Source organism: Oreochromis aureus, linkage group 20 (genome assembly GCF_013358895.1).
Source record: "Oreochromis aureus strain Israel breed Guangdong linkage group 20, ZZ_aureus, whole genome shotgun sequence".
Classification (NCBI taxonomy): domain Eukaryota; kingdom Metazoa; phylum Chordata; class Actinopteri; order Cichliformes; family Cichlidae; genus Oreochromis; species Oreochromis aureus.
The window spans coordinates 24,849,584-24,877,485 of record NC_052961.1 but is presented as its reverse complement, the minus strand read 5'-3'; the positions used below and the strand labels follow the sequence as shown (position 1 = coordinate 24,877,485).

Genomic DNA, 27,902 nt, shown 5'->3' with positions numbered 1-27,902 from the left:
GTTTTCACTGATTTCAGGACAGTTGTTGTCTGAGCTGCCAGCACAAGTGTCCATCACGCCATCTGTCTGGCTTTCTTCTTTCACATCGTGCTCCAGCCCACTGCCTGTCTGATCTTTCTCTGCCTCAACAGTAGGAAAAGCTGAGGCTTCCATGTTTTCTAATGTGGACTCAACAATGCTGCGAGCCTGAGATTTTGACGGAGGTGTCAGGAAATCATTCTGTTCATCCTGGTTGTCATCAGAAAATGGCTGCAAAAAAAATGTAGACACATTTTTTTCCTTCATCTACTCAACACGCATCTTCAATTAAATATAAATCTACAGAAGTCCGCTATGCTTCTGGCCTAATTTGGTACCTGCAGTTTGATCCTAGGATCCAGCACAGCAGCTAGTATCATGTCCTTCTGGTGAATCACTGGCTGGAAGTGTGTGTAGAGGCCTGTCAGGGGGCCTTGCAGAAGTGGGTGTAGTTGGTGACACAATTCTCCAAGGTTTTATCAAGTCCAATGAGGGACGGTATGATGAAAGACATAGTCACACCATTTCCCTGCAGGACCTACGATAGAAAAGACACAAACATGTCTTCTATTAAAGACCCTGTTCACATTTCTTCTTAGCCTGATTATGGGATTACTGAACAAAAGGTTACACATGTAGATTTGGAAATTTCATTATAAATGTTGAAGATGCCTGGTGTAATTATTGCACACATCAGGTTTTTATTAACTTGATCTGTTACCTGCAAAGCCTCCTCAAAGGGCTCAAGAAGACCTAGAATGTCAATCACTTGTTCCCTCTTAACCATGACCAGCGGTGGAGCGCTGGCTGTGTCACTAGCCTCTATGCGTGCCTGGGCCAGGAGAGTCATGATGGAGCTCCAGACAGACTCCTGGACCATTCGCCGTAATGATAGCATCATGGAGTTCCACCGACAGTTGCTAGAGGAAGGGCACAAAGACACATTGTACTCCTTCAGCAAAACCTAATTTAAAAGAAAAAAAGAGAAAAAAGGCAAAAATAATCTTGTTAAAAGAGCTCAGGTCTGCATCTTTTCTGTAGAACATTTACCATATTACACTAAATAATGTAAGCAAGAGGAAACGTCTCTTAAATTCTGTTTTTCTCCCTCGCAATGAAAATCAATATATTGAAATCCAGCTTTAAATACCTTGGAAATAACATTTAAATCCTTTAGTCTCATACCTCGCTCCAGTAGGGGCTGCTCTTGAAGAAAGCCACCACATTGTGGACCTGTGAGAGCAGGTTCTCTACTACCCTTGAATTTTTTAAGGCATCCCTAATCACTATCTGCAGTGTCCTGGCAGCACATGTAGTCCTTGTCCCTATCTGCAGCTTGGAAAAAGGGGACTCAGCTTCAGACATTTGGTCTGACAGAAATGCCAGCACTTCATCTCCATCCGGTTCTCCTCTATTGGACGTGCACATAATCTTGTAGTCGCAGAACAAGTTGTTTGTAGCTAGGGCTTCTTTGGCCTGGTTGGCAAGGACGTAGCCAATGCTGCGAGGAAAGATCCCATAGCTCAGCAGCACACCTTCGAGCTCCCTGGACACACAAATGCTGAGGTTTTTGTGGCTGACATGACGGAAGGCCACAATAGGACGGCGGAGCTGCCAGGAATCACTGATAAAGTGAAGCTGCACAACAACAATGGGATCCTCTACTGGCAGGGTTTGAGCCCCTGCCCAGAGATCAACGGTGACATGAATGGCACTTTCCCCATCTTTCATTGTGGCAAGGCAGGATTTAAGATCACGGATGAGCTGAGGCTTGATGGCTCGTTCCACCTCATCATAAAGCTGCAGGGCCACTGTGCGCTGGGATAGCTTGTTGTACTCAGGGCTGATCGTACTCATGAAAGACCTGAAGCCAGCCCCTTCAACAAAGCTGTGAGAAATAAAGTGAATCATACATTTAATGATATACAGTAAATATTAATTCAATATATAAAAGCTTTTACAAAGTTGTCAACATAACCACAGAGTGACAAGAAAATTGCATTGACTTAAGGATTACCAAACCTCCTTCAGTGGATCACAAACCAACACTATCTCAACTATCAGCAGAAGAACTCACCTGAGGGGCAGCATGTCCTCAGCAATCATCCTTAGTGCTGCATCAGCAAACTTTTTCTGGTCCACCTGCACGGCTGGTGGTGCGGTGCCAGAGCTGGGACTGGATTTTGAGCTGGGGAGCAAAGAATTACTGGGGGAGGAAGACTCTCTCTTTGATGTAGACATCTGTGGAGGTGGAGCAGCAGTCTTCTGCTTGGCTTTATGGTGCTCCTTGTCCTGCAGTGACTTCTCAGGCCTAAGCTGCAGTAGAGCAAAGTGCACAATAGGTAAACCAAACTTGTCGGATGAGGACAGCTTGTGTGAAATCCTGAAAGATTTAGGAATTTATGAATTCCTAAATCTTTTCTTCAGAAATACAGCTGTAGCAAGCTCACCACTTCAGGAGTTACTGGTTCGGCATCTAAAACAACGTCATATTTGAAATCCACCTGTAACACATCATGTAATATTAATTCACAATTAACAATATCAAAGGTTTACTGTAACTCAAAACTGCAGGAAAAAAATGGTAGTTTAGTGACATTTAAAACAAGCAGCTTTGAATTGCTTGAGCTGGCTATGCTGGCTTGTTTGAGCTCCCAGTATAAAATCTATCTAACATACTGGTATATCTGATCAGTTGTAACTGAAAATGAAGCCTTAAAAAGTATCAACTACATCCAATAAGCACTGTACCTCTCCATCCACAAATTGCTGAATATCAATGGAAATGCTTTGAGCAGCATCTCTAAAGAAGCCCAGCTCTGCTTTACGTTTGATGGTCGAATTCCAATGATTCTTCACAGAATTGTCAGACCTGCAAGGAAAAATAAATAAATAAATTGCATTTTGATTGCTAATCATATTTTAAAAATTCAGTCATTGCTAGCTAACTGGCCCACCTTCCTGGGAGCAGCCTGGAAATCTCAGCCCACCGGTTTCCCAAAATGGAGTGGGCTTTATAGATGACGAGATCCTCTTCATCAGTCCAGCAGCTCTTATTGATCATTGGGTCGAGGTGATTGTGCCAGCGATCACGGCACTGCTTCCCCAATCGACCCTTTAGATGCTTTGAAATTAGAGTCCAGTGCTTGGTGCCATACTTGGCCACAAGCTCTACTATCTATCCAGAGAAAAATACAAAAGTAAAAACAGAATTTAAATAACAAAAATAGGAAAATATCCAAACTAAAACCAAAAAGTGTACATCTGATGTTCCATGGTTTTCATTTTCCCACCTTTTCATCTTCCTCTTTGGACCAGAAGCCTTTAATTAAGTCAGGATCCAGATGTTTTCGCCAGCGGTGCATACACTGGTATTCTGTTCGCCCCTGTACAAGGAACAAGACATGTCACGCTGTATTAACTCAGAATTCACTGCTGTTATTCATCTTATTCTTGAACGATGTCTGCATGTGTCAAAACTTACTGGTAAAACACTAGCAATAGTTTTCCAATCTTTTTTTCCAATGTTGCAGACCAGAATTTTGAGATTTTCATCCTAAATGTCAGAGAAAATAAGTCCAAACACAGTACATGGGTTATCATCAACACATTACAAAGACATTTACAGATACTGAGTTAGCCAGGTAGTTTCAATAAATTTATAGTTAATTAATATGAGCCAAAAAACAACCAACAATATGACATTAGTAACAGTAACTGAATAAATTATGTGAAAATCAAGATGCTGTAGGAAGAGAAAAAGTCGTCCTGAGACTTCTTTCAACTTACCTCTTCCTGAGTCCATTTGACTTGACACCTGGTACCGTCCTTATTTTCTACTAAATCTGAGTCAGTGTCAAAGCATAGATTATCATCTCCCTCATCGTCCATGCTGCAAACACAAAGATAACCAATAACTCAAATACAAATATTTTACTTTATTTAAATTTCCCAGGTGCAAAGACACACAAGAGAGAGCTCAGATGTCTCAGCAATGAACACTGACTATGACATGGTTGACATTAAACCCAAACAAATAACTCCAGAGCCATCGTTTACAATACACTCAGTACTGTCTGCAGCACATGCAGCAGAGTACATATCACAGTTGAGCAGACTGTGATCTTAAGGGCAAGTTAACAAACAATGACTTCATTGCTATTTTCAATATATCTCTGAAATACTCCATGTAAATATGTATGTAAATAGAGAATATGAATTCATATATAGATATCTGAATTTATGTTAATCCCTAAAGATCCAGTATCAACTGAGATCTACATTTTTGCAAGTCAATACCAAAATCTATTGTAAAGGTAACAGATATTAAAAATGAAGGCACTAAGAATGAAGTATGCAAGTGTTGGCATATTTGTTGTTTGAACTTTAAAAATCACATATGATGTGTCAAAGTCATTAAAGAAAATAAACTACAGAGCAAATTAACAGCAAAATCTTTTTCAACATACATATCTAAGTCACGTCAGCTAAAGAGCTGTCTAATAACTATGGTTAAAAAAAAAAAAAAAGGAGAAAAAATATCCAGTGAGCAATTGTTCTTAGGGCAAAATTGCCTTGTTGATACTAGAGGTCCAAGTAGAATAGCCAAACGGTTTCAAGCTGATAGGAAGGCAACATTAACTCAAGCACCCGCTACAACTGGGAATGCAAGCATATCAAACCTTGAAGCAGATGGGCTAAGGCAGCAGAACACAACATGAGGTGCCACTCCTGAGAGCTAAGAACAGAAAACTGAGGCCAAAACTGGACAGAAAATTGGAACAATGTTGCAGCATTCAAAAATTATGGTCAGAATAAAGTGTTCACATGAAATGATGCTTCCTGCTTTGTATTACCTAAGCCTTTTTCTCTTAGTACCTACTTGACTTCACTCGGTTAAGGTTGATTTCAATTACAATTGAGTACCACCTCAATGTGCTACGGGTCGTTGCAGTAATGTCACCGAAAGTCCCATGACGTTGTTTGTATGCAACACAAACACAATGCAATAATGGAGGACGTCGAGACAATGGTATATCTGCTGCTTGGTGTATGGCTTGTAAAAATGGCGACTCTGATTTTTGTGAAAAAGTCGCGACGCCACTTACTGACCAATCATTGGCATGCAGTCAGTTGCTGTTACATTTTCAGATCGACTCAGCTCAATTGGAACCCCAGCCAAGCAAGTACTAATAAAGTACCTGGTACCAGATACTACCACCTAATGGAAAACCCTAAAAACCAGGTCAAGTCAAGCTGAGTAGGTACTAGTGGAAAAGAGGCATTAGTACCAACTGAGAACTATTTAAATGCCACAGCCTACCTCTGTATTTCTGCTGACCATGGCCATCCCTTTATGAACACAGTCTACCCATCTTCTGATGGCTGCTTTCATAAAGATGACCAAAAAGCTCAAACAATCTCAAACTGTTTTCTTGTTTTCTTTTTCCTCTTAAAAAAAGGGACTTTTTCTTTCCCAATGTCACCAAAGTGCTAGCTCATGTAGGGTCACATGATTGTTGCTGTTTTCTTCGTTTCTTCTGTATCATTGTATGGTCTTGACCTAACAATATAAAGTTCCTTGAGGCAACTGTTGTTGTGATTTAGGGCTATATAAATTAAACTGAAGTGCATTGAAATCAAATGGCCTCCACAATTTCCAGACATCAATCCAACAGACAACCACAACAATGTGGTGGAATGGGAACCTCATCGATGTGCAGCAGACAAATCTGCACCAACTGTGTGGTACTTTGTGCTGCCAATTCAATATAAACCAAAATCTCTTAGGAATGTTTCCAGCATCATGTTGAATTTGTGCTAGAAGGAATTAAGGCAGCTGAGGAAAAAAGGGGGTCTACACCAGGACTAGCAAGGTGTACCCAAAAAAGTGCCCTAGAAATTTCATTATGTGTCTCTAAAGTAAGCAACCCATCAGTGATATTTTGCAATTTAAAGAGAGCAACTGTTTGATATAGAAGTAAACTTGATGTCAAAATTAAAGAAAAAAGTAAGTAACACAATATAGTCGTCTGTAATGCTCTTAAGCTAAGCAGTCACCATTGGGATATCTAATAATAACTACAGTGTAAATGGGTTTGAATGAATTTCATTCATTTACTGAGTACATTTCAAATATAACACACATTACCAGTCAATAAATAATTACTCAAGGTTGATTTTTGAGTCTTAATTCTACCCTCTCTCTAAGGAAATTATCTGGATTACAGCTGCTCCAAGACAGTAACAGACTACACTATTTAAATAATACAATATGTTACAGAGTTTACAAATTGAAGAAATAGCACTAATATGTACAATTGCTCAATTATACAATATCAAAATATGAGCACATTATCACAGATCTAACAGCTGTATATCACATGCTCTCCAGCAACCAGTTAAACAAGCATGCATGCTATTCAGCTAAGAGCTAACAACTTCCCACAGCTAAGTAGCTAACATTAGCTTCTGCCAACCCAACAATGAAATCGCCGTGAAAACAAATTGTTACCTTATATATCTACAACAGTACATTGTGCGACTCTCGAAACAAAGTTATTGCAATTGATCGAACAAAAATATAACGCAAAGCTGCAGAACTTACATTTAAACTTGGTTGCAACTTCAAGCTAACTCTCTGATAGCAGATCCAGTGAGCACACTTGAGAAAACGTTAGCTGTTAATTTAGCAAGTAGAGCGCCTCTAGCGGCGCTTGTGCGGGATAAAAACAAGCCTGCCAACTGCAACGCTTTCATCAGGAGTGGAAGACGTAACAGGCACATTTAGCCGACACGAAAGCAGAGATAACGCGGACACGTTTAAATAAATCTAACATTGTGTAAGTGCTTCTGGAAAACAGTCGCGTTCAGCCCTTCCAGCTCACAACTTGACGGCAGGGGAGGAAATCACAGTTTCACTCACTGCCATAAACACAAACAAGCTCTGCAACTGCGTGATAAATATAACGACAAACAAAATATTCTTTTGTAAAACATTTCCAGCTAACGCAAAGCAATCATATACCCATATATTACTTGTTTGTTTATTTTTTAAAGACACCAAGAATATACACACACATGCACATTTCTCACACTTACCCGCGCGACATAACTCCTCTGTCCCTTCAGTCCCCCGGTCCCGATGAAGACCCGAAATTAGCAACCACAATAAATCATTGTTTCCATCTAATATATGCTTAATGCGGTTTGTATTGGTTATCTAGAGACAATAACAGGGAGCTGCTGGCGTTTTATCAGTTGAAATTTAGCCGGGACGAAATACTAGAGGTCTGTTCAAGAGCACCACTGCTGCAGAGCTGCTACACACGTTTCCCGGAAACGACCCATGTGAGCTGCTGCTAACGGCTGCTACAAAAACAGGCAGGTTACTCTGCATGCATGACTTCACCTTTAGCATTTGTAAAGAGACTTTAAGAAAATAAAAAGCCCACGTCAAAACATTAATGTACCACTGAATATATTCTAACGTATTAACTTCCCCATAAAAGCATTAGTGGGGCACTAACACTTGGTAGGCTAATTGTTATGCAGCTGTTTCAATAAAGTTCTGCCTGTAATGTCTTTAAAATGGCAAATACTACTTGTGCTTGCTAAAAATTGACATTTTAAGATAAGGAAGCCTCCTTTTAAAGTTATAATAACGTTTTGATGATTACCATTGCCATTTATGTAAATGTATATAACGCACATTGTTATCAAAAGATAGTGTCAAAATAATAAGAGATTAACTTCATCCATTATTAAATTAATTTCATTTTAAGATCCATGTAAATACCCTGTCTATGGCAAGAGTTTAAGTCCCCTATTTATGGGAATAATTGTTTTGTTTATGTCATGGCGTTGTATTATATGATTGTCAAAAATCTTAAAATCTCTTATTCAATTTCAATTCAATTCAGTTTTATTTTGTAAGGTAAAGACTCTACAATATTTTTTTTAAAAACCCTCAACAATCACATGACCCTCTACAAGCAACCACCTGGTGACAGAGGGAAGGAAGAACTCCCTTTCAAACCACAAGCAGAACCAGAATCAGCCTGTCCTATGAATACATATCATGCAACCATGTTTTACTGTATGACCGGTTCTTATTTGTTTATACACCAGTTTCCACAGGAAGCATACAAGTGCTCCACAAATTCATGTTAAGCCTTTTCCTTATTTTTATCAAGTATGTGCTTTTACAAAGGTAGATGCTCAAAATAAACATGACCAAATTCTAAACCTTTGGCTTTGGCTACCTACAATATGTTTACCCCAGACAGCCAGGCAGATCTGGGAGAAGCACAGAAGCCCTATCCACCAACAGTTCAAATATTTTGCTTTCTAGAGGTAGCCTATCCGAAGAAAGTTGGCTTAAAGGGAGAGGGAAGAGAGCTAAAATGATTTATTTCATACACCAGATGAACCCAGGACCTACACCAAAGCCCAGAATCAGATGAATAAAGATTATTTTGAATTGTGAACCAGGTAAACCGCTCTATAAGACTGGAACGAAGTAAAGATGGAGGCTGAAATTAGTGTTTTTATTTAAAGTGTCTTTAATTTAAAAAAAGGCTTGATCATAAATATCATTATTTACGACATGTTTATGTTGTTTTATCCTCCCTAATATTTATTTATTGGTTATCAATTTACCTAAAGGAGGTTTGATGTCTACACCTTTATAAGGATGCCGGTGGATGATAAGGTGTAGTCCAACATCCACCCTTTGCAGCAGTGTTGCTCAGGAACCACTGGCTCCTCATCGTTGGTGCAGTTTCACACTGTGTGTTTCCTATAATTTATAAAGTTTATATGTTTGCAGTGTTGAATTAAAAAAACAGTTTCGGTGTTTATGTTGGATCCTGTATTTGCAGCTTAATGTCTCACTGAAATCCAAAGAAGACTCTGGGACACGACAGGTTCTGTTGTCCACATAACGACACTGAGAACCATGCAAGTTGCAAACATGTTTCTGTGTGTACACTGACTTGACTTCTGCTTGAGTGAGCAGTGTTCACGTGCAGTGTTGGTGATTTTTGACCACTAAGTGGGGCACTTCTACCAAGGTGATGGCGAGCTGTTAATAACTCTCAACTTTCCTCACTGAGGTGAACATGTTTCACTGTTGGATTAATAATTTATCTGTTAATCTCACCTGAAAAATTCAAAAATAATGGGTCTCTGGTGGTTAATGTGACCACAGCTTGCAGCGCTTCGCTTGGATAGGTTTGTGGTGATATAATAAGAAGCATAAAGTGGTGAAATCTGAGAAGATACGATCGGTGATGAAAAAGAGACAAAGCCTCCATCATATACAGATGACTCACCCAAGGCTGTCAGTTAAAGCCTGTTGTATATGAAATCTTTTGGAGAATAAATGACTATCCGGAATCAATGAAAGACTTCCTTAGCTCTTTTAATTATTCACTGTTATATCAGTTTGATAAATGCAGTTATTGTTTTATTATGTTACACTGCTTTGTTGATGCCAATTGTTTATTGTGCATCTTCTAACTGTGTTTTTAGTTTTTCTTGGAAAGCACTTTGTTAACTTGCTATAAAAGTGTAATATCTGGATTATCTGGATAACAGTAATGTCATATATTACATATCTATTACATAACCAGTTTTCCAACATATCATCGCTTGCACTGAATTTACAATACTATGGTATTTCCCTCTTTACAGTTATGGAAATTCCCACTTTGAATACATGTGGAAGCTGAGTGCCGTTGTGGCTCAGTAGCAATAACCAGAAATCGGAAAGCACAGCACAGTCTTTACTTTACCTATAAAGCCCAGGGATGGAACTGGAGACAATCCTACTCTATATTTAATTTTGTTTCCTGATTTTTTTTTCTTTTCCCAAAGAAGACATTTTGACATGTCCCCTTAGGTAGAAGCTTCGGGCCTGTAAAAGCCAGCTTCTTCTCCTGCTTTGCAAAGTGAGGAATGTCTCCAATCTCCTGCTGCGTCTCCTCAATTCAACAACTGCAAGTTTGTTTCTTTGTTTGTTTGTTTTTTGTTTTTCCACTGTCAGAACTGCTCTCTCACAACTGAAAAAGAAAGCAGGCAAAAACGATTAACTAATGAGAATCATTGGATCGATGACGAGTTGAGCAGAGTTATGTTTATGTAATAAAATAAAATGTGGTGCCAAAAGGACTTTGAAGCGATTGTGTGGTGGTGCATGTCATTTCAAACGCGTTGCACAATAACTTCCAGTCTGTATGACTTTCACCTGTGCTTTGTCTTTATTCAAGTAGAAGTAATATTGTATTTACCTATCCCAAACGTAAGAGATGTGGGCTTTTAAATTTAATTGCATTGGGATGACCATGACTGCTGATTGATTGCATCACAGACTCTGGTCCACTGAATCCCTCATTTGTTATACAGGTCTGTTCTACTACAGTCTTCAATCCCACATTACCCTCTGATTCAATCTTTAGTAGATAAACCGTGTCACAGGTCACCACTGATTTTTGAGAGCTTGACGTTTTTACAAGCTGGTCGACGACTGAAGCGAATGATCAAAAACATAGTTCGGTCACGTTAAACGATGCAAGCAAAAGAACATGTGAATATTTTGGCAAATATTTGAGTTATTAACACATTTTCTATTTACACACACATACGTGGATTTTTTGCTAATGTTGGTTTCAGTCATGTATGACGCCGCTGCTGGCAGCGTGACCCAGCAGTCCCTGCGTTTACGAGATCTGATGGCGAGCGGCAGCTCGGCACACAGTTTTACAGCTTTAAAGGTCTGAGCAGAATTTGACTCCTAAGAGCAATAGACCATTTGTAGATTTGGAGGAAAAAATGACAGTTGTCACTCCAGAAATCATGCGGGTACATGAGTGTATTTGGTTTCACAGTAAAGCATCTGATACACCATTTGTTAAGATGAAATGTTGAACAAGATTAACAAGTTTTTAAGGAGGTAAATATCAGCGTGCTACGTTCAGAAACCAGAATACATACACAAACAAGACTTCAGGCGTATATGGATAGAATTATAAAAACAGAAGGACATTTTATTGACTGTACATTTTTAACTGTATCACCTACAACTGCCATCACCAACTTCACAGCCAAGTCAGAGAGGCACTTCACAGTTTACACTGATATAATCACAGTAGTACTGTAATAATCCTGCTGCAAAGCTGCTACCGTATATTTACAGTACTCGATACCGTATTTCCACAACGACATGGCAACTTTTTTAACCTGTTATATAAACCAGTGAAGCTAAACTACTATCTACAGACAAAAAAAATAAATGAATACTTTGATCATAACTACTGTATATTCCTCATAATAAAGAGCTATAATGTGCACACTGAGCCATAGCTGACTGACTGAAGTTAATCAAAGGTACTGCATCAGTGCATCATTAGCAAATCAGTGTGAACATTTAGTACATTTACAGCTATGATCACTGCTGCAATAACTAGTAGCCAGTGTTTCGCACCCAGCCATGCCACCTTCACCGTTTTATCACTGCGAGAAGCACGGCTGGTATTACTTTTCAGCATTTTTTTCACCTTTGGTCAAAGATTTTTTTATCCTTTTTTTGGTCTTTAAGGAGAAACATGCTGCATAGAATCATCAGCAGCACCGTATGACAAAAAGATAAAAACAAATGAAGAAAACATGCCAAGTGTGCACTGATAACTGATGTTAAAAAGCAAAACACTCCACTAGAATTGTTACTATCTACCCTGTTAAGAGTAAGAAATGTTTTTTTAAAAATATATGAATTTCTTCTTGTAGTCTTTTTTCTTTCTTTTTGTATTATTCCCTGTTTTAACTCAGTGCTGGACTCCATGATTATTATCTGTTGTTATATTAAAAAAAACATGTTCATCAGGATCTACTTTCTATAAAAATAGGATCAGTGAGCAACAACGCTAAGTCTTGATATAGCCACACAAAGATGGTGTTTTGTGCAGGTACAACATGCTAAAGCCTTAAAAAAATACAAAGAAAAAGAAGTTTTGTGTTTATCCAGCCTCATGTGTTCTTCATTTCTCTACAAACAAATGAAATAAAGGCTCTTCACGCTACATTTTAAGGACACTCCAACTGCATAACTTGTTTGTGTATATCCTAAGCACGGGACCCCCCAGGCAAGAAGTTTTACATATTTCGAACTCGAACTTATTTCGAACAGTGTCTCCATTGCAGACTTGCCCTTTCTGCTACATACTCGCTTCACTGCAGCAGTCAAACATGACCGATGTCATGTGGGATTCCTGCTGCGTTACTTATCTTTGTGAGAAAAATTTTAAAAATATTGAACAGGATTTCTGCGATTAGCTGCGATTCATCTGTCCGGATGTCACAGAAAGCTGTCCTCGGTGCCGACAAAGGAGAATCCGTTAAAGGCGTTGCTGGAGCTGGTGCTGGGATTGAACTCTGGGGTCTGACTCACTGAGTTAGGAACCATTTCTCTGGTGAACTCAGGATCAATATGTTGAGTGTCAGCTGGGCCCCTCTGAAAGATGAAACAATTTTACGTGTAAATAAGGATGACTGCTATTATATGCATTATATACAACGCATGACAAGGAGTCCTAAATGTAAAACTAATAGACAGCGATGCACATGCCCATTTGTCTAACTTAAGTCTAACTAGTGAACACTGATCTAGTGAAACTTCTTAAAGCTGGTGCTAAAACCAAGTTTAAATAGTCACTTTATAAAAGATTAAATGATGCATATGAGGAAATTCAGATCAGCTTATTCGTTGACATCAATATACTGAAAAAGCCTAGAAACACGATAAATGATCCTTATTTTCATTAAAGATATAAAGTATAAAACATTTCTATTTCATAGAAATGCAAGCAAAGCCACACCAGTCTTTGCAACAAGTAAAAGAGTTCCAGCTACATAATGACTAAGAGTGCAAAAGGTCAGAGGGATTTCCTTGCATTAATCTTTAGCTAGATAATAACATAAGATGGGATAAAGAGATTCACAAAAAAATGCAGCGGGACTGATCTGAGAGGGTTTTACTGTCTGATCACTCTGAAACATTTGTGGTGAGTGGAAAGAAAACAGAACACCAGCTAAGGTAAATGGAGATAAGTGGTTAATAAAGTCACATATGACGAGGCAGGCACACAGAAAAGACACCAGCAGGCGGAGCAGCAACTCACCACGTTAGGGTTGTAAGGAGGAGTGATTCTCTTGTGGTAAAGGTCGTCCCAGTTGATCGGAGTGAAAAAGGTGTGGTTCTTTATTTCTAACTATAAATAAAAGAAAGAAAAAACTGCACATGCTTAGCTTTTTCATGCCTTTCATAAAAACAAAACCACACATACAGTGATTCATGTTGAACACTGTGCAAGTACAACGCCAATAGCTGCTACATGTGAGGTAAATGTTATCAGAGGGCTTGGGTGTGGAGCTCTCTTTAAAAGAAATCCAAAACGCTTAAATAAAGACAACACCCAGCTTTTATTTGCGCCAACATTTATTGCAGTTATCCCTATTCTAAGACTAGGCTTATATCCTGTCTGGGAAAGCATCTGTTTTAATACAGAGCAAAGACCGAAAGACTTACAAAGTCTGCGATGGCTCCCAGGCGTCTGTGCTGGTCTTTCTGGAGAAGACCCATCAGCAGAGAGCAGGCGGCCTCAGACTTTCCCGCAGGCAGCATCAGCGGCTTGTGAAGGATCCCATCGTACATTTCACCGATATCACGGCTGTAGAAAGGAGGCTGAACAGAAGGGATGCAATAAATATCATTCATATGTAACATATCAAGTTATCCTCAGTTTCTTTTTAAGGGAAACGAAAAAAAAAAATGTTAGCAGTTTCTACCAGGAAGTCATCATGCCTGCGTGCCCAGTAAATGACAAAGGGAAGAGAATTCCTCATAAAACGTAACTCAAAATTCAATCAGTCTGTGTAACAAATTTCCCACGTGTGGGACTAATATAGGTTATCTTATCTTATCTTGTCTTTAAGAGGTTTAACAAAAGCACACCTTGTCCATACGAACTTCTAGGAGAGGCAAAACCTTTCTTTGACCATTTACGACAAGGTCTACTAAAAACTGAGGTCAAATTTGGATCCACATATTGGAGGATGGTTTTAACTATGCTCTAGTTTTTCTGTGAGTACCACAAAAATAATGTGTCTCACTTTTGCAGAAGACTACTTCTTGGTAAAAAATTAACAACAGCACGGTACTGCCAAAACTCATAATCCATAAACCCTAAACAAATACACATACCAGGCTGAAGAGCATCTCATAGAGCACAGCTCCCAGACACCACCAGTCCACCGTCCTGTCATACGGCTCCTTGCGAAGAATCTCTGGCGCCAAATACTTTAGACACATGAAGGAGAGCAAAAAGTGAAACGACGCAAACTTTGGGTTATCAGGGAACATTTGCCTCCCACAAACTACTGTTTACCCATAGTCTGCATGCTTCTGTTTATATTATGCAGTCTTCTTTATCTGGTCCACCTGTTCAACTGTTCACTAATGCAAAGGTCTAATCAGCCCACCAGTAACTCTTTGCCTTTAGGCATGTAGATATGGTCCACATGACCTGCTCACATTCAAACAAAGCACCAGAATGGGGAAGAAAGGTGATTTAAATGGCTTGACATGGTTGTTGGTGCCAGACAGGCTGATCTTTCAGAAACTGCTGATCTGCTGGGATTTTCATGCAAAACATCCAGTGAGCAGCAGCTCTCTGGGTGAAAATGCTGTGTTGATGCTGGAGGTCATAGGATGGCTACGGTGAGTCCAATAACCGCTTGTTATGAGCAAATTATGCAAAAGAGCATCTCTGAACACACAACACATTCAAGCTGATGGGTTACAGTAGCAGAAGACCACACCCACCAGATCCTGCTCCTGTTAGTAAAACTGAGCCTACACAGAAAAACGGCTCTTCATTTTTTTTGCGACAAATTGATTTGGATAGTAAACAACATGAAAACATGAATCCATCCTGTCTTGTATCAGTGGTTCAGGCTGTTGGTGTGGGGGATATTTTACTGGCACACCTTAGTAGCAACTGAGCATCGTTTAAATGGCACAGCCTGCCTGAGGATTGCTGCCCACCATGTCCATCCCTTTATGACCATGTGTGTAGTCATCTTCTGATGGCTGCTTCCAACAAGATAGTGAGCCATGGGTCAAAGTTCAAATAATCTCAAACTGGTTTCTTGAACATGACAATGAGTTCACTGTACTCAAATGGCCTCCACAGACACCAGATCTCAGACCAGTAGAGCGCTTTTGGGATGTGGTGGAACAGGAAGATTCATGGATCATGGATCTGCAGCCAACAGATCAGCAGCAGCTATGTGATCAAGTCATGTCAATAAGGACCAAAGTCAGGGCGCCGGTTTAGCTCAGTGCGTTGAGCAGGCGACCACATCACAGTCATACGGCCAAAAGATTAAATATAAATAAAAAAAGACTAAGTAATGTTTCCAGCACCATGTTGAATGCATGACATGGAGATTTAAGCCAGTTCTGAGGGCAGAAAATGGTGTCTAGCCCAACAATAGCAATGTGTAACTAATAAAGTGGCCAGTGAATGTAAATTTAAAAATATGCTTCATAAACTTTACTGAAAATGTTTTTTACTCACTTCTGGAGTGCCACAGAAAGTCGAGGTGGTTGCCTCCGGCTCTACGCCCTCCTTGCACAGCCCAAAATCTGTCAGCACCACATGGCCCTGTGACACAAAACAGCGAATGACAAACACAAATAAAGCCTTTTTCCCTTTAAAGCGTTAAAGCAAATGGGCTGATCCTGACTCACCTGAGAGTCTAAAAGTATATTTTCTGGCTTCAGATCTCTACAATGAACAAGAACAAATCAGACCGTCAGTGCAAAAATATATTATTACTTTGCAAATTCAATTTGTGATAAACGATAGGTTTCAATAAACGTTCGAGCGTCTCTTTAACCTGTAAACAATGTTGAGAGAGTGAAGGTAGCCGATGGCGCTTGCTACCTCAGCCGTGTAGAATCTCGCCCTGGGCTCTGAGAAACACCGCTCTCTCTGCAAGTGGAAGAACAACTACACGAAGAGAAAGACGGGCGGAAAGAAGAAAATAAAATTATATTAAAAATTTCAATGTATTGAGGGATGAGACACTTCATACCAAAGTCTCAGGAAAAAGCTCGGTATAAAAAAGGTTTTGACTTGCTTTGCTTTTTGAGCGCTGCAACAGCAAACAAGAGGAATACAACAATATGACATCAACTATGTCTCATACCGGTTTCAGTTTAGGCTCCATCATTACAAATGTGGACAAATTTGCACAATAGGTAAAATAAAAACCATCTGATCAGTAGATGGAAATATGCTAAGATTTTAGATAAGACATTTTCTAATCTGTGGGCTTTTCTTTCAGTGTTTCTTGTTGAGTTAGACGGGAAGGTTCACTCTTCTACCTGTAGGCTGAATATGATAACACCATAAACCATAAGAATTTAAAGCTTGTGGAAAACATCTGTTGTACCGCACTTTGTCTAATTTTTACTGTTTTAGGAAGAAAAAAGCAAGTTTGTAGCAGTTGTACAAAAGAGAACAAAAATAAGCTAGAGGTAGATTGTTTGTGATGTCATCAGTACTTCGTACACTGATGATGCTCGTTACAGTAAACACATAAATCTAATTGCTTCCTGTCACCCAGGAAGTTACTAATATATCCTGTACAAGTGGAAACAGTCAGTCATGAGTGTACAGAACAGATTTTGGAATCTGACCACTATACGGGCTGCAAGGCATGAGTCTTGTTGACAGTGACCTTATTTATTACAGAGAGCATCTAATGTCATTGCTGTTTAACGTAGCACCTTTAATTGAGACAGTCCAACAAACCATGAAGCTACAGTCTAAATTCAGCTTATTTAAGAGGCAACTCAAAACATTTTTTATAAAAAAAAAAAGATCCAGGTACATTATTTTTTAAATCTCTGAAAACTCTGATATTTACTAGTCTCTAAGCCACTTTCTGAGAAAGTCTAATGAACTATGTAAGTGGATTTATGTATGTATGTTAGCGCATGTACCTCTCCGCCGTTTACGTAGTCCAGGACAAAGTAGAGCTTCTCTACAGTCTGAAACGAGTAGTGAAGCCGAACCAGAAACGGGTGTTTGAGGCTCTTCAGCAGCACGTTTCTCTCTGCCATGATGTTCTTTTGCTGAAGTGGGAAAAGGAGAAAAATAAGTTCTGGGAAGTTCAGTTTTTTTGTTTAGTTTTTTTGCTTTTCTGCTCCCTGTTTTTGACAAAAAGGCCTTAAATCATTTTATTTCACTATAAAATTTGAGATGCACGCATGAACATAAATAAATATTGTTTACAATTCACAGAATACATTTGCAGTGATGATGCATAAATAATACAAAGAAAAAAGAAAAAAAGGAAACGTTTTTAACACATCCTGCATGCAAAGGTTTTGAAAACCTGAGAGTTTGCACTTTAATCACATTTTGATAGTCCAAATTAAAATCCAATGTGATGATGTAGAAAGTGAAAAAAAGTGCCCGATGAATAACGTGATTGTTTCTGCGCTCACATGATTCTGGACCAAAAGAAGCACATCAATGACTTCTTTTCATGCTGCTAATTTCATACCTCTGAAGTTTAGTTTGATTTTCACATGAGTGAAATCAGTTGAATATGTGTACTTTTCCCCCCAAAATTACTCAATAAACATTATTTTAACTCCCTGTTAAAGTAATTAAAAATAGTGATGTGCAAGTTATCTTTCACACTATAAAAAAGCTTATTTTATTACATTATTTCATTTAATGTCATTTTATGACAAAATCTTCACACTTGATGGGTGAAAGGGGTGGCCGAGGAAGAAGGTCGCCTGCATAATATATAACAATCAGTTTGTCTAATCAGCAATTATGCTGTCAAACAAACACCTGGCCTGGCTTTTTTTTTCTGGAGGCAATAAAATCTGTCCTTTGTACAGAGCTGTAGATTAGATAAGCCTGAGATCGTGTTGCTAGGTAAAAACTCTAACAACTATCAAAGATCCTCACTATCACCCAGGGAACTCTTGGACAGTTATTTTCCATTGTCACCTCCTTAACCTGACAGAATTCCAAAATGCATTTCAACTAAATGCAGATTACCTTTAAAACACATTAACACAGTGACAGCAGAGCCCACCTCTTTTTTCTTCAGGATGATCTTCTTCTGCAGGACTTTGACAGCGTAGAATTTGCTGTCGGCTTTATGCTTGGCAAGCAGGACCTGTATGGAGGTTCACTTGTTAGTGCCTTGTTTAGCAAACAGTCTGCACCACCATCTCAGCATTCTGCTTTCAGGATATTACATGGAAGGAGCGCACGCAGCACAGATATGTCATCTGTGGAACCAGATGATACCGAGAAATCTGATAAGTTTGTTGATACAAAGAGCAAAAAAGACCTGAGGTGGACACGAAACCACAAAAACGCCTGTTTTTTAAGATCTTTAGGAGTTGAATGTCCTTATTTGTTACGTTCCACTGGACGACGCTCAGGAGACCGTAAGAGGCCTCAGTGGATTGTACAGTTAATGATTCATGAAGAAAGGAGCACATTTGGATTAGACAGTAGTCAGCAGGTAGACTCTCACTGACCCCCGCTGCAATGTCAGCAACCGCACGCTATGCGCTCTCGCTCCTTCTTTCTAACTCCTTCTCACTTGTCTCACAAGGTCAGCACAGTAAAATCCTTATTCATTTGCATTAATACCACTAATACCTTCAACTGGCTTTGTTATTTATTAATAAAAAAGGAAAAAATTTCCTCAAAGAGCCGCTGTTGTGGAACAAGTGAACTGAAGGAGTTACAACAAGGAAATGACCGAGAGGAAAAAAAGCCAGGAGATGCATAAAAGAGCAGAAAGATGGATCTATAAATAAGTAATTGTTTCAGTGTTACCTTTCCAAAGGTCCCTTTGCCAATTACAGCCAAGAAGTCAAAGTCAGTGGGCCTGGCACTGAAACAGGAAAGTAATGTATTAAAATTACATAATAACTTCTGAGATACTTTATTTCTAACAGGATATAAATAGTGGATATAATGCTGGTAAGAGTTTCTCCTCATAGAGCAACACCTCCTTAATAAAATACAGTTTCTGTTTGAGGTGCTTCAATCTGACATTAAGAAAGTTAATGGGGAGGCGGAGCAACATGCTGGTTAGTGAGTTACTGACTTTGGGTTTGCTGAAGGTCCCAGGTTAACATCATCTTGAGGAGAGGAAGGTGGTGACCGCAGCTGAAAAAAAAAGATCCATTCAATTGATTTCTAAATAGGCTTCAGCAGCAGGAAAAAGACTACATGTCATGATGTATTCAATTATCGAATGAAAATACAGAAACTGAGGAGTTCACAGTAAAATCTCGACAAGGTAAGTTTATGTCTTGCACCTTTCAAACACCAGAGCCATTCAAAGAGCTTTAGAAGATCAAATTAAAACCAAAAAGAAAAGAAGAGAAGAAAAGGCAGAAATGATCCCAGGAGTAATACTAAAAATAACAACGGCAAACACAATGACGGCACAGCTACCTGCTTGGTTAAAAGCAGGGCTAGATAGTTGTAGCAATGAGCACCATAGCAGGTTAACACATGATCATCCTGCTTAGTTTCAGATCTGTGCACTGCACTAGCTGACCAGATCTACTGATTATGTATCCATTAAACATCTCAGATATGTCGTTAGGGCCCCAAGCCTTTTAATGATTTATAAACAACCAGTAATACTTGTAATTCAGTTCTGTATGTTACTGGAAGCCAGTGCAAGGAGCTGAAAATAGGTGTGTACAATTTACAATTTTCAGGAAGCTCAGGAGCAAAGCTGCCCAAACCTTTTTTATGAAAACTTGTGGGAGAGCAGTTATTACAAAAAGGTTTTGTAGTCCATCCATTTTCTTCCGCTTATTCAACTCAGGTTGAGAGGCGGGGTACACCCTGGTTGCTAGTCTGTCGCAGGGTTAATATAGAGAGATAGACGACCGCTCACACTCATATTCACACCTAAGGGCAGACTTTTCACCACTTAACCTAACCCCCACTCACTGCATGTCTTTGGACTGTGGGAGGAAGCTGGAGTACCTGAAGAGAACCCACGCAGACACAAGGAGAACGTGCAAAACTCCACAGAGATGCTGGATTCAAACCCATAGTCCTTGCAGTGAGGCAACAGTACTAACTATATTAATTTCTTTCTTACAAAAACTTCTTACACTTTTTGGTTGAGACAAACTCTTGAAGTGGCAGTGCTGCAGGGCTTGTTAGTTTGTCTACAGCAGCACACAGAGTGAGTTTTTGTGGTGTTTTGATTAATAATGTTAGAAAAGTAGGACTAACTCAAAGATGTAGATACAGACACTCTGATTAAAAACGTCATCATCAGTCTGAAGACTGCTTCTGTTCAGCTTTCTTGTAGTTTCTCTTTTGATTTGCTACCATTATAACATTTTTCCACCGTGCTTTCTGTTTACCAGAAACAGTGTTAACCTTGACAGATGCAATACTGTCAAGAACCCTGAGAGTGTTAGAGTTAAACTGCTCGAGCTTTTCGTCCACAGACTCTGCTATTGCACTACTATTACATCATACCAATGGTTTGCATAAATAAAGTACTAGTGTTTTCATTGAAATTCCTCTTTGTAATAGTTTTAAATGTGGCTTGACAGACTGGGGTGACCATCAAAGAAAACACAAAAATGGTCAGACAGGACTACGTCCAAAACATTACGATCAGACTCGTAATGGAGCTGATCTTAAGCCCAGACGCTACAATTTTCAGGTCTTTTTGATGACTTTGTATATGCACACTGAAATACCAGAATAATGTAAAAGGATCAAAATATGTTCAACATTATGCACCGCCATTTAGTAAAGCAGTGGAAATATCATTCTCTGTGAGCCCTATGTTTGATTTGGTCAAGATTTCATGCCCTTCCTGATGCAACCCTCCCCAGTTACCCAGGCTTGGGACCAGCACTGGGAGTACTGTGGCTTGTGGACCCCTGGACAGAATTAACAATAAGTAGATTGGAAGGACAGCTCAGGTTCAGTGGTGTGAAAACAAAGTTAGAGAGGCAAGGCTGACTTTGGACATGTGCAGAGGAGGGATAGTGGATATGTCAGATTAAGGATGCTGCAAATGGAGCTGATGAGCAGGAGGAAAAGAGGAAAAGGAGGTTCATGGGTGCATTGAGGAAGGACATGCAGAGGGTTGGTGAGACAGGGAGGATGCTAGGGATGGGGTGAAACTGCGTTAAAGGGAGCAGCCGAAAGTTATAGTAAATAACTTTCTTTAGTAAATAGCAGTCTATTCGAGTCTGATCTACTCAGATTTAAATTATGTAGATTAGGATTTTGTGAAAATCTACTCTGGAAATTAAAAATCCAGAACCACAGGAAAAGATACACGTGAGGTTTGCCTCATTTAAACAGGGAAACCCATCAAATTTTAAGAGCAACACAACAAATACATAGATTTGTCTCGTCCTAAGTGGTCACATCAAACGAATGGCACTGCTAGAGATCATATGCTGAATCTCTAATATATTGATTCAGTGTGACCTGATCAAAGACGACGCGGCATGAAAGCCAAAGACACTCCAGATGTCGATGTCAGTTCACTCACAAGACATCTGCTAAACAAAGCAGGACTGGACCGCAAGTGTGTTTCCCCTTCACCCAACAGAGTAAAATAAAAGCATCATAATAAAATTACACTCACATTACAGTGTGCCATGGTTACTATACTCCACTCCCATCAGTGTTTGACAGACCTGCTAGGAGAGGAGAAATATTCACATTCAGTGGGCTCAGCAGCTTTTATAAGGATAAAACATATTCAACATTTATAGGTAAAAAAAATCTCCTCATCAGCTCTAACTCAGAGGAACGTGGTCATCTAACTTCCGTCTGCGCAGGTGTTAACTCACCTCATGTGACGACAGCCTGAGGATCAAGAGGAGCTGGTAGTTCTGGTTTGTACTGAAGAGGATGCTGTAACAACAGAGAGACCATGAGGGGCCTCGTGTTTGTGTAGTGTGCGTCTGTGTGTGTACTTGCATTACTAAAGTTGTGAAGGCTCACATTTTTACAGTGTTAGGAGACGGCAAAATAAAATCTGTGAATTTTACTGAATGTTTGGTAAAGCAGAGGTTATGGCGAGTTTTCAGAAAGTTATTGAATGTCAGTGCGATGTCCTCTAAAGTGAAGGAAACATGACCCTGTGTGCATTTGTGTGTGTGTGTGTGCGTGTGTGTGTGTGCGTGTGTGTGTAGTGTGTCGGTGAACATGTTTCTATGCTAAATATTGTTGTGTCTTTTTTCATATCTGTCAAAACATGCGGGATGACCAACATCTCACACACACACACACACCCACACACACGCGCACACAGTAACACACACACATATAACACAAAAGTCCCATTGATCTGAGGTCATGCTTTTCCTAGGAACCCTAGGCCTGTTTATCTATTTATAGGCAAATGAGGTGCTGAATGTCACATTACATTTGTGCCGATGCATTTATTGTAGTTTGTAAATAATAATATTTTGAGGCCAGTTAGTAATCGAATCCGTGCAGTTTCACACCTAAAAAATAAAGATTTTATGCTAAATTAAATAATCTACAAATAATGAAGAACTCTCATAGACACAGACTGTCACTTACATAATGCCTTTCTAGTCAAGTTGAGCACTAAAAAAGCTTCTTACCACAAGTCTTCAAACTTGATCACACATTCACACGGTGCTTTTACTAACATTCACGCACTCAAACACTTCGACATGCAGACTGGACGAGCCGGAGTTCGACCCAAAAGCTTTCCAATAGGCGGATAACCCGCTGTACCACCTGATCCACATCCAGCTCAAAATTTCAGCTGTTAAAAAGTGTCCAGTTTGCCAAATTTTAACTGTAAGAGTGTGTTTCCACATTAAGATTGATATGAGAAAGCACTATATTGTTCATTTAAATGTAACCAAAGAAAAGTGAATAAAATAGACTGCAGTTTGGCTATAACAGCGAACTTAATGCATTATTTAATAATGACACATTTGGTAAGGACGTGACAGGAGGTTAAAATGACGCACACTGACAGTTATGATAACCTCTTAATCTGCCACTAAAGCTACACTCAGCAAAATTACAACTCTGTTCAGAGATTATTCCTCAGAGCAAACCAGAAACTAACTCACAGAAAGACTCATGTTCGCAAAACTAAAAGCTGGATAGAAAACTGAATCATAAAAGTATAAAAACCTATCACAGAGCCTTCTTAGAAAACTGTGACTTTCCTTTAAAGAAGGAAAAAGCTCAGCTACAAGTCAGTGATCTGAGTGAGAGTTGGGACTAAAGACAACATGTAGAGACTTCCTAACGGGGCTCTCAGTACAGTATCATCAGTAACCCTGATCGATCACACAGATCACATATGGACGTGTCTAAATATCCAGCAGGCTGAGGTTGTTGACAAGTTTTACAAGCAGACCTGTGCAACAATCATGACCACCACAGTGACGCTTCTGTGCATCTGTTATTATTACCCCCGATATAGAAAATGACCCGAGGAACACGGAAATGAATAAATCAAGCAGAATAGGTCAGAAATGATCAGCTCACCTGTGTGAAGGATGAGGTGATCCGTGCTCTGCGCTCTTCACACTGACAGGACTCCAAACAGAGCGCAGCCACAGTGGCAGGTCGAGGCTGATCTCAGGTCAGCGTGTCTGCTTTTCACACGTCATGAGGGGACGTGGGCAGGACTCCACCGAGTGAATCATTAATGAAATGTTAGCGAGCTTAAAATAACAAGGCGGTGCAAGGGCTCAAACTTTCAGCGACCCTGCGTGCGTGTGCGTGTGTGCAAAGAGCTAAATTTCCGGAAATTGCTATGTGGTTTCAAAATAAGTTAAGTAAGATATAAAGTCATGTAAGCCTGATATGTTTTTTTAAAACTTCCAAAGTTATTTGTCAAGAAAAAGGTGAAACAGTGGTCACATTGTTATAGATGTATCATGTATGTGGTTACATGAGTACATGAACCCTAACTTTAGCATCATGTAAACCATGCGTACTAGGGGTGCCAAAAAGGGATTTCCGATTTTTCTCTGTGGGTTTTTGTTTGTTTGTTTGTTTTCTCATGTTTAATTTCTGCGCACACACTGTTAAATAAACTGTATTCAAAAGGATTTATTAACGGGTTGTATATAAAAAGTGTTTTAAAACTCACATGTTTTGTAAGCATCTGTCACAGATTGTAGGCCAATAAAAGCATTTACTACAGTTTAATTAGGGGCAGTTATTTTTAGCACAACACAACTAAACTCTTGTACAAGGCTTGCTGGGCTATAATCTGTCAAACATATCTGTCACGAATGATATCAAGTCATTTTGAGCCAGAAAGAACATTGTTGTCACAAGGTACATGTGACTTTTATATATCCTTAGTGTATCCTTACTGACATTAAAAAATGTCTTTTTCAAGAGAGGCGTGGCCAACAGGGCAGCAGAAAGTGCAACAAATACAAAACCACGGTTCCATAAAGATATCTTAAGTGGGCAAAAATTGCTGTATTGATTATAATGAAGGTGCAATGAGGCAGAGTCATAAAGACACTTGCCAGATATGTCAGTTGTGTATTTTATAACCCCTTCATAAATGCTGTTGAGTACAGTCTGTTTACTGTACGAGTAAATATCTTCCTTATTTTAAAAAAATACTTCTTCAAACATCACTTCTTGTCAGTCAGCCAACAGAAGCTCCAATTCAGTCCATGGGAATCAGTTAGAAAAAGTCATCAGTTAATCAGTTAAATCCAACAAGTTAAATATATTAAAAAGTTAAATATACAGACAGTCAAGTCTCTTGATATCTAACAATGCAAATGCTATAGTTTTGTCCTTACAATGGCTTTTAAAGCTTTGTTGTAAACGTTTTTATTTATATGTAGCTTTGTTGTTGAAACTTTTATGTTCATCATCTCTTTTGAACTTTTTCAGAATGTACTAAAACAACACCAGTTCCACACAGGTTGGGACAGGGCAGGGGTGACTAAATTTGAAATAGTGGAACAATTTCAGAGTAATGGTCCTCAGCATAAAATTGCAAAGACTTTGAATATCTCATCATCAACATCCAATATTGATTTTCAGGCTTGTCCCTTGCACACAGAGATTTCTCCAGGTTCTCTGAATGTTTTGATGATATTATATACTGTAGATGATGAGAAAAGATCTTTAGTTCCTCAGACACCCACAAATGCAGGTAATAGCTCTGTGATGCAAAGAAGGCATACATGATATGGAAACACTGGGCCAAAGATCTGAGGCAAAGAGGAAAACTGTTGTTAAAAGAAGCGGGGATGCTGCACACTGATAATCATGGCCCCATTTAAATTTACTGCACTCATATGTGACCTGTGACCCATTAAGATAATCTAGCTTCTGAAACAGTCCCACATAGTTCATAGACTGGTAACACTTTGGCCGTTACCTCATTTTTCATCTTGGTTGTCGAGTGGCTCTATGCTTGGCTAGTGGGGACCGTCCCACAGTTTGAGAACAACTAAAAACAATAAAACTTCGACAGGCTGCAGCATAAGTCAGCAGACTCTACTCCCAGCAAGGTTTGTCGGTTTAAATGTGTTTTAACACACATGAAAGAACATTTGAATAAAAATGTGTCATCTCCCCCCTTAAACACTATGTTATATAAAGATGTTACATAACAAGCTAAACTTAAAAAGAATTTATGAAGCATTCATTGAACTCCCTGGGCTTTATAAATATCCACGTCATTTTCTTTTAAGGTTTTATGACATTGATGTCAAACTCATTCTACATTGTGGGCCGGACCAGAGAGATTACATGATACATGTGTAAAGTTCATCGCTCTGACTGCCCTGTAATTAAACATTTAGATTATAAAGTTTTCATTAATTCCCAGAAAATTTACTTGTACTTTTGTGTGGTATGGATGGTGGGTGAAGTCTGTCTTAATCGGAAAAGCTGACTTAAAATACAGTTAAAAGTTTAAAATATACTGAAATAGACTCAAAATATATCCTTCAAATGTTCTAAAGCTGTCCAGTGGGCCAGATTGGAGTGTTTGCCGGGCATTTGAACACCCGGGCCTTATGTTTGATACCCCTGATTTATAATATCATTTTACTTTTTCCAGAGCTCCTCGTACAGAAACATGGGTTAATGTTAAAACTAAAAATCCTGACTTTGCTTACCGCTATCTTCTGATATTATTAAGAAAAAAATAGCACCTGGTCACCTGCTGCTCCTTCCTGTATGAAACATTTGTCACCCAGCAGTCAACTGAGGGCTTTGTTTGTAGTCTTGCTGCTGCGCCTGCTTTCTGGCCTCTGCAGTGGAACAAGAAGATAAGTAGTGAAAGCAGAAAGGGCGTGGAGGGAGTTATCGCCACCACGGCCAAGTGTTGATGACAATATGATGAACAGGGGGATGCGCCTGTAAGCATAGTCAGTTTATAGTCAGTACTGTGCACACAGAATACCTGCACACACACAGGAAATGCAGTATTTATCATCCGTAGCAGGAGGCAAGAGGCGGAGACATTAATCAGACAAGACAGCTGTGGATGTTTATTAATTCATATGGTTTAAATGACGTTTGTGACCCAAGATTATCTTGACACGCACACACACGCACACAAATCCCACCAGAGAGACACACAAAGAAGTAATATTTAAGATTCCAGGAGCCCTTAAAACATTCAGCTTTCGTCTCACAATATCAACTCCATACAGTGTTTTAAACAAACCCTGACATCAAATGTAAACATTTCTGAGAACACAGTTCGCCCGGAGCTTCCTTCACATGTAAACTGCAAGAGCGCTCCATTGGCTAGATACCAAATATGTGTTTATAGTGCAAAAGGTGGATGTTTTGCACTCTCTAGTGACCGAGTGTGGGAATATCCATGTGTAAAATCCATTTGAATTTCACAGTTGTGCTAAAATCCCAATGCAAAGAGTCCGTTTCATCTATTTATAACAGCTAAAAAATAATTTCAGACGTTTTGCATATAGAGATAAAAATTCAAACACTGTCGTTTGTTTTCTCTGCCTCGGATTCGAGAGCTGAGCGTCGACGTTTTAAAAGTTGCATCTCGTCCTTCACTCGAGCGCTCACATTATCGGTGCAGCGCGCGGAATTTTGAGGCAGTGAACGTAAAGAACTAATACTCAGGAATAATCAGTGAAATGAGCAAAGGCTTCCTCTGCGACTCAATCACAAATCTAAACAGTCTGAACAAAGCAGCTCATTTGATTTCCTTTTTTAAACATTACAGTGCAACAATTTGTCTAATATATAAGGAACTGTAATATTAACTGTTGCTGAATACAGCACTTCTGTATCAGCTTCTTTATTGCACAAAACGTGAAGCCTATAAGAGCCTCACAGACCAGCCTCACTTACTGCATCAAAATCCTTTTACTTACTTTTTTATGTGGAACGCTTTCTCGTCTTTTACCCAACTTTTTTTTATTTTCCTTCATTTCCATTAGTTCATACAGTATTTCAGGATGTTTTCTTTTCAACCTTGATATACGTTCTTTCACTTTTACTCGTCAGACATTGCAAACTGATGGGTTTTGTCACAATGCAGGTAAAGTTCTCATCACATCTGGCCACGTGTGAACTTCTTCTTAAGGTAAGTTGACCTCCTTGGAGGTTTTAACTATCCTGGTACATCAATAGGAACTATTCTAACTTAGGAAGTAAAAGTACAGTACCAGTACTTATATCAGCTGCACTGGTGTAGGCAGGAAGTGGATGTTAATCTACCTTGTACGGGAAAACAAATAAAACAGTATG

At 39.3% G+C, this 27,902-nt stretch overlaps 2 protein-coding genes across 6 annotated transcripts; both read right to left on the bottom strand.

Annotated features, from left to right (window-relative positions):
- Nucleotides 1-425: 425 nt before the first annotated feature.
- On the bottom strand, nt 426-7,870 carry mybl2a (v-myb avian myeloblastosis viral oncogene homolog-like 2a). 2 transcript variants are annotated; one of them, XM_031738164.2, is made up of 11 exons: nt 7,120-7,870; nt 3,808-3,910; nt 3,503-3,574; nt 3,312-3,404; nt 2,976-3,196; nt 2,770-2,890; nt 2,469-2,522; nt 2,096-2,334; nt 1,204-1,906; nt 740-982; nt 426-556 (listed from the first exon to the last, which is right to left on the bottom strand). In XM_031738164.2, the coding sequence occupies exons 1-11, from the start codon at nt 7,128-7,130 to the stop codon at nt 443-445; spliced, it is 1,974 nt and encodes a 657-aa protein (XP_031594024.2). In that variant the 5' UTR covers nt 7,131-7,870; the 3' UTR covers nt 426-442. The 2 variants fall into 2 exon arrangements, with proteins under 2 accessions (XP_031594024.2, XP_031594025.2); XM_031738165.2 differs by lacking the exon at nt 7,120-7,870 and adding an exon at nt 6,626-7,071.
- A 3,003-nt stretch (nt 7,871-10,873) lies between these two features.
- sgk2a (serum/glucocorticoid regulated kinase 2a) lies at nt 10,874-26,345 on the bottom strand. 4 transcript variants are annotated; one of them, XM_039604149.1, is made up of 15 exons: nt 26,327-26,345; nt 23,673-23,779; nt 21,983-22,046; nt 21,775-21,829; nt 19,237-19,298; nt 18,963-19,020; nt 18,205-18,288; nt 17,090-17,221; nt 15,979-16,091; nt 15,830-15,866; nt 15,657-15,743; nt 14,279-14,374; nt 13,604-13,759; nt 13,197-13,286; nt 10,874-12,529 (listed from the first exon to the last, which is right to left on the bottom strand). In XM_039604149.1, exons 4-15 carry the CDS (start codon nt 21,787-21,789, stop codon nt 12,374-12,376), a joined length of 1,086 nt encoding a protein of 361 aa, XP_039460083.1. In that variant the 5' UTR covers nt 21,790-21,829; nt 21,983-22,046; nt 23,673-23,779; nt 26,327-26,345; the 3' UTR covers nt 10,874-12,373. The 4 variants fall into 4 exon arrangements, with proteins under 4 accessions (XP_039460083.1, XP_039460081.1, XP_031594046.1 ...); XM_039604147.1 differs by having other exon boundaries at nt 23,673-23,815; nt 26,327-26,341; XM_031738186.2 differs by lacking the exon at nt 26,327-26,345 and having other exon boundaries at nt 23,673-24,982.
- Between the last annotated feature and the right edge of the window lie 1,557 nt (nt 26,346-27,902).